The following is a 7,119-nucleotide window of genomic DNA, read 5'->3' on the forward strand; positions in this document are numbered from 1 at the left end:
TTTGCTGTGTGTACCTGTGATGACTTCATGCCTGCCGGTGCGCAAGCAGGCGCAGTGTAATTGCCAATGGTAGCTGACCCTCAGGGGGTGATCTTCGAGTATACTGTCTACTAGATATATGATTAATATAAGGGTTGATATGTATTTTATATTTACACAGAGTCACATACTGGCATATGTACGAATTATGATAGTATATTATAAATATTAACGAAGGAGACGTATATTTAGACTATAGTCGTCATACGTATGTAAATGCATTCACGCAAGCATATTTACATACAATATTATCGTGCGTACATACATGTCCGCGACTTCTAGAAATATATATATATAAATATATTTAATCCTTATTCTTTTTGATTGGTTCTGTTTTAGGAGTTCATGTTTTGATCAGCATAGCAAAAAATAAATATTGACTCTAAAAATTTTATCACTGAAAGCGTGGGCTTTAGAACTTTGGAAGTCCCTCCAGAGTCAGACTTTATCGCTTTTTAATATTTGCGAAGATAAAGACCCCACGCGAATTTGGCGTTTGGGGGACATTGCCCTAATAACAGACCCCCTGCTTAATTTTATATTAGCCAATAAAAATTGTTTGAACGTGTATTGTGAATACGTTTTTAACGCGTATCGAGTTTGCGTATCGAATCTCCTCACTCCTGTTGCTTCGCGAATGTAGACGTTCTACATATGCGTGTTACTTTTTATACGTTAGAAACTAAAAAGTGGCAAGTGTTAGTACGTTCAAACGTATATAATTGCTAATTAACGACAATTATTCAACTCGCGGGAAGGACTAAATAGTAAACTGTAAATAAATACATACCAGCCCAGGTTCGAGGGCAGGGGCCGGGCCGCCGGGGTGACGGGTGACGGCCGGACACTGACAGGGTTGAATCGTCAATCGTGACAAAGTGAAAGAAATCAACAATGCCATGGATATTTTATTACGTCATGCAAACGCCGGCGCGCAGTCGCGCTATAAATATACATCCACTTTGAGGAGGTGGCTCGGGGAGGTGATGGAATGGAAACGTCACAGATATGCTGGTTATGAGAATTGTAGGCGTGCAGACAATCACTGCTGTCGCATACACAGAGTATATACCGTCGTGCACATTGCAAAGTGATCTGATACTGCTTCCACTGTTTGCATTGTACGATATAAAAAATTTACAGGAGTCGATATATAATCTCCTCAGCTTATACCTCTTTCTAATATCATTTCAGTTCATATGATACATTTATAGATGGTAAAGCGTACTGCATCTTTAAGTTGGATATTGTCCTGAATGAATCTTTGTACTTGTCGAATCGTTAGGTCATAAAGGTAGTTTAGTTGTATTCATACAGCCTTAGAATGTAGAAGCTGGCAACACACATTAGATTCAGGTGAGAAGTGCTCTGTAACTATCATTGATCACGAATTTGGGACAGCTAATAATGAACAGTTTCTGTTTGTAGTCGGTGAGAGATTGATGGTATACCAAATTTATAAAGTACAGTGTATTGGGTCGTATGGGCTCGTTAATTAGTCATCGTTGCGTGCATATTGTACTGTTGAAAACTCAATAAACCATCAGTCTTTGAATACGTTTATAGGATGAAATACTGCTGCATATATATTATTCAGGAAGTATAGAATAGGGACAACTGACTGAAAATAATGAGGTGAATGGTATGTCTTTGGATGAAGCAGGTATATGTGGCCAATCCGAGGTGAGCTCGATTCGAAATCTATAGGTGGTCAACTTATTTTTGAAGCACAGCTAGACATTGATTCCCTTCTTCACAAATCTGATATAACAAAGTGATTTGGACTCCGAATTGAAAATATGAAATATATCTCAACGCTCTTGAAAGAGTATGTACAGACAAAAAAATGTGCTTTTGAGGATAAATGAATGATCCCGAGTCTTAGTTTCTGTTCATTTCTAGTATATTAGTGTCATTACTTCTGATCTTTGAGCGCTAGATACATGGCCGATCTTAGAGTGAATCGAAACGGATGCCGCTGACTCCTTCACAGTCGCTACAGTCTATAGACACACCGGTCCGTAGACGAGTGTTAGATCAATTTCCTACTGATTTTCTGGACTGCAAGCAGGGTATGCTGGATTGTGGTAAATAGTTGTACCTTGCATACTTTTGAATCAAAGTTGTTGATTTTTTTATATTACCTTTATAGAATATATCTGTATCTCAGAGAACATTCAAATTTTAATGATACATACAATACAGGTCCCATATATGCAGTTTTAAAGCCGCTTGTATTTTTCGAGGGCTGTAGTACCAGGTGCCAAGTCTCTGCCCGTAATATTCGCACACTTGCAATATTGGCAGCTCCATTTTTAATTTTTGGAGCTGCAGATTGAAGCAAGATTATGCGCAATGATGCTTGCTTTTCGTCGCAAATATAATCGGATGTGATGGCTTGCATCGCTCAAGGGAAACTACTTGCACAAATGCTTGGAATGCTATAGTCCATTTCTGTATAAATCGGCTTGGTGTTTTGTTCGCAAACGTACCCGAGGTTCAGAAATTGAATAATAGAATTTTTCCCTGTTTTGAAGTGTGACGAGTGGTGGATAGGGAAAGGGCAACAGGGCGTTAAACTCAAATGCCCGGTAGTGCCGTCCCTATTCCGACATAGATCGTGTGTCGATCGAAAACTTGTATAACATGTTCTTGCCTGAGGACATTGTGTTTGCAAGGATGTGCGCCGAATTTAGAGTCCATGTGGTTACTGTTGCACTGAACATTATGTTCACCAAGTGGTCGGTTCCGTAGTGACAAAGAAGACTCCGATGGCGTCACTCAATAGCTTTACGATTATGTCGGGATTCACAGCAACAAGGCATGCGAGATGGCTATGAGCAGCACGATCCGCCCATTATGGTGCGGCCACACGCCATGGTGAACGGTGTGTGTGCATAAGGTCATGTTTAAGATAGTGGAAAAGAACAAACCTCATTTCCACAGATAATATTCAGTGGTGCTACGAGGTGGCTCTTGAGTTTTGTACAACTCTTAAGATTTTTCAGCTCCTGCCAAATAAAAGTCCGTCAACGAGGACGATAGCGGCGATGTGGCGAAGCTACTGAAAAAGAATATGAGAAACCACGATGAGTTTTGTCGTCTGGCTACCATGAACAACAATGTGGACTACTTGAAGGTAGAGTATTATTCTATGGCAAATCTGCTTTCCATGACAGGATTCCAAGCGTGCTACGAAACTAAGTTACAGTATACATGCTCTGGGATGTTCCAGCCATTCATTTATGCGGGTTAGAGAACAGTTGACGAGAACAGTTGATGAGAACGATACAACAGCGACGCTGTGGGCAAACTGTTGAATAATATAATAGGTAACAGATTTCAACGGCGAGTTTTATCCCCTGGCGGGCCGTGAACATCATCGCGGGCTATCTAAAATCGGTGGTACAAGAGCACGGAGCATATTCTTGTTTTCAGTGCGATTGAGTACGGCGCGTATGTTGTTGTATTGTACATGCACACTTATCTCCACAAGTCTGAACTTCTAGTGTTATTTACAAAGCAGCTGCATAGAATTTCAATAGAGTATAAAAAAATTCAATAAAAAATTTCAACAAGTGATCTTGCGTTAACATGATACTGATACATCTGCACTCTGCAGTGGTCAGCAGTGCTGAACTGCTGATGAAAAGGAGTTTTTTAAAAGGACCTGCTCCAGATTCTGAAATTCCTAGCAAAAAAAAAACGGATTGAAATTTCAAATTTAAAGTCAATCATTTTATTTCTATAGAAAGAAATAGTTTTTTTCTCGTCTGAGATGGCCATTGGTCAGATCATCAGATCAATGATCATTCAGATGAAGTCTGGGACATGGAGTGCTGGATTGCGGTCATAGGAGGAAGTCCGGAGACTCAGGACTCAGGACTGAGGAGTGACCGAGTGAGGGCTCTCAAGTCTCAACTCTCAGGCATGAACATCGAATAAATAACAAAAATAAAGACTATGGAATATGGAGCCTTCATCCAACAGCCCAACAGCCAGATATGTGAGTCAGCCTTGAGTGGGCCAGTAACCAGTTGGCGTTAAACACTGGACAGCTGGAGCCTTGGAGGCATGTTGAATTGACGAATTGTCCTAGGACAGTGGACTGTGGACTGTGGACAGACTGTCGTGGAGTGTGGACAAATTTCAAATTTGGAGTGTCAACACGCAACACTCAACTATCAACCGTCAAGTGTCAAGTGTGGAGTCTGTGGACTCGTGAGTCGTATTACTCGCAAGCCGTGGTCCACGGACTCTCGTGGAGTGTGCCAGTGTGGACAGTGGAGTGCCAAGTGTCAAATGTCAACTGTCAACTGTCAAGAGTTGAAGACTTGGTCTTGAAGTGTGGACATTGGACCTCCGGAGTCCGGAGTCTGGACTTTGGTCGTAGAGACGTATTATTTAAAATTAAAAAAATTCTATTTTTTTTGTCGAGATTGTAAATAGGGTGTGAATAGACTGTAGACTGTAGACTGTAGTCGTGGACTCTCGCGTGGGCGACGGGACTACGGGAGTCTCACTGGGTAAATAAATATACATTGATTTTATATATATTAAATATCCAAACCTAGCGTCATAGCCTCCTAAATTAAACAAAATATGTGGTATGTAAATAACTAAATATGTATGTACATAACTAAATACTTAAATACATGGTGACGGGGGCCTGCCGCCCTGGACCTTAGAAGGCTATGTGCAAACACAAAAATGATACATACACAAAAACAATAAACATATAATCACTAACATGAAACAGGTCAACAGGAGTGAAAACACAAGATTGTTCTATTTACAACGCAAGCAAATATTTATACCTGCCTGTGCTTAGTGTGCTACCTACTAGGAGATATCTGAGATGGATCGTAGATATCATGATATTTATCATGTACTATTACAATGCAAACAAACCATATACGTGGCTTGCATGTGCTGATCCACCTAGGATACATATGTGATTTATTGTATCATGTTATTTTTCATGGACTGTTTCAATGCAACTATCAAACCGAAAGCGGGGCCTTTCTACGCTGATCCACTACGATAGTGTCATGGTCAATATCATGATTGTAACATGATATAAAAAAAAAGCCTAAAAAAAGTTCCTTGAAAATGTCACATATCACGGGAGAAAGGAGTATGCAAAAATATATAACAGCAAACACCTACCGATTCATCTCCATTTCTCTAAAATGGACGCGCGCACGACCGACTTAGTAACCTATAAAAATGATGGATATTGGAGTCCATCGAATGCTATCCACAACAAAAGCGGTGAAACGGAGATAAGGGATCGGATCAAGGGTCTTCGTGACACGGCAAGAGCGCTCGGAGAAGTCGAGGAAAGCGAACGAATTGCAAAAGGTTCCCCAACTCCGCGTCTGAACCTCTGCTTTTCCAAGTACTCGTAGTGATTTCATGCATGCAATAGATCATTTCGTTCACTTTGGGAAGTGATAGAAAAACATCCGGTGCATTTAATACAGCGCTGAATGTGGTATAGATATAAGCATCCATTCAAACTTTCTACTTTTTAATATAAACCTTTCTTACATTTCATAAATACAGCTTTTGAGGATAGATATAATTTGCAGAATGACATCCAGGATCTCCTTGTCCGTGAGCTGAAGGAACAGGATGAACTAGAGCACGAGACAAAAAAGTGTTTGCGACATGCCCGCATGAAAGCAGATGAGGAGATTAAAGGACTAAAAATCAAATTAGATAAGATGAAGATTGAGAACTCTGACGAAATTTCCAAATTGCAAGTGGAGGTCAAGTCGCTTGGAGAGAGTGTTGAGAGGAAAAAAAGTGATGCGAAGTATGCTGGAGAAAGAGCAAGCAGAGCAAGACGCGATCTTACTGCGGCAACAGCTGAAACTGAGAAAGTGGAAGCTCAAATCGAAGCCTACAATCAAAGAAAAATTGAATTGAGTAAGTCGATAGTTTATTATAGTGCATACGCTGCACGTAGTGTGTCATAACCATACCAATCTGCTGAGACTATATAGTATCACTTGCGCCGCTTACAACCACTATCACTTACACTTCTATACAGGCAACCAAATCGCGGAAATCTCGGGCCATAAGAGCAGCAACATAATGGGGAAAACACCGACGAAGGCGGAATTCACATCGCACATGGGTCAGTTTATCAATTCCGCGCTGCCGATAATGCTCGACGGAGTGCTGTCCCACGAAGAGACGTTAACGAAATTCAACTCCAGGTTGAGATGCTGTCTGCAAGACGTAGAATTGCAATGCACTCAGCTGATTAGCTGCACACGGAATGCCTCGAAGTTATTGGCTAGCAATGATACGGCGCTGCAGCAACAGCTAGATACCGAACTGCATAAACTCATCCTGCAAAACTGGGATTCGTTTGTAGAGTCTACTACGCGACAGCTGGCCTGTACGCATCGGTTTACAGACGAAGCACTAAGTTTCTTGGTCGAAGCCAAGCTCTGGCCTATGCTGTTCCGCGAGTGTCCGGACTTCCACTTGATAAGCTGGAGCACTATAGGAAGTGTTGAGTTGTACAACAAGGCTGAGCACAACTTGTTGGAGGAAATGGATATGAAGAACCGACTTCAGAAAGGCGATCCGTGCACTGTCATTGTCCCTGGGCTGTCCGCTAGAGATAGTTCCACGGTTCACAAAGCCGCGGTGTTACCTTCAGCATATGGATTGAAGGGCTGAACAAGAATACATTCGCTGATCGGCGCTTGCCTCAAAGTGCTACGATATCCGTTTGTCAGAGTGTGTTCAGAATCCTGGGGCAGTAGTGGCCTCATATATCGCATGCTGCAATAAAACTATATCGAGTACATCTCGACCTACATATAGCATAGATACTCATAGTAGCATTTCTCTTGTATACTTTTTCATATCAATTGAATGATCACCGTCAACGATATGTACAGTTCATACCAAAGAATCTGAACATCTGCTGTACCATTTATCTATAGGATCGAACAAGGTCATGGTTATCAGCAGGTAGCCAAACTAACAAATAGAACAGCAGTGCCGACACACTGACCTTTTCAGCATTGTCGACACAGAGGACCTTCGCCATTGTAC

General features: G+C 41.3%; 1 protein-coding gene across 1 annotated transcript; it reads left to right on the top strand.

The window, feature by feature from the left end:
• Positions 1 to 5,034: 5,034 nt before the first annotated feature.
• On the top strand, positions 5,035 to 6,738 carry SARC_04102 (hypothetical protein; the record flags this gene model as incomplete). The annotated part of the gene is made up of 3 exons (XM_014302097.1): positions 5,035 to 5,403; positions 5,608 to 5,973; positions 6,098 to 6,738. Exons 1-3 carry the CDS (start codon positions 5,232 to 5,234, stop codon positions 6,736 to 6,738), a joined length of 1,179 nt encoding a protein of 392 aa, XP_014157572.1. The 5' UTR covers positions 5,035 to 5,231.
• Positions 6,739 to 7,119: the final 381 nt, after the last annotated feature.

The sequence above is a fragment of the Sphaeroforma arctica genome (assembly GCF_001186125.1).
Source record: "Sphaeroforma arctica JP610 unplaced genomic scaffold supercont1.221, whole genome shotgun sequence".
Classification (NCBI taxonomy): Eukaryota; class Ichthyosporea; order Ichthyophonida; genus Sphaeroforma; species Sphaeroforma arctica.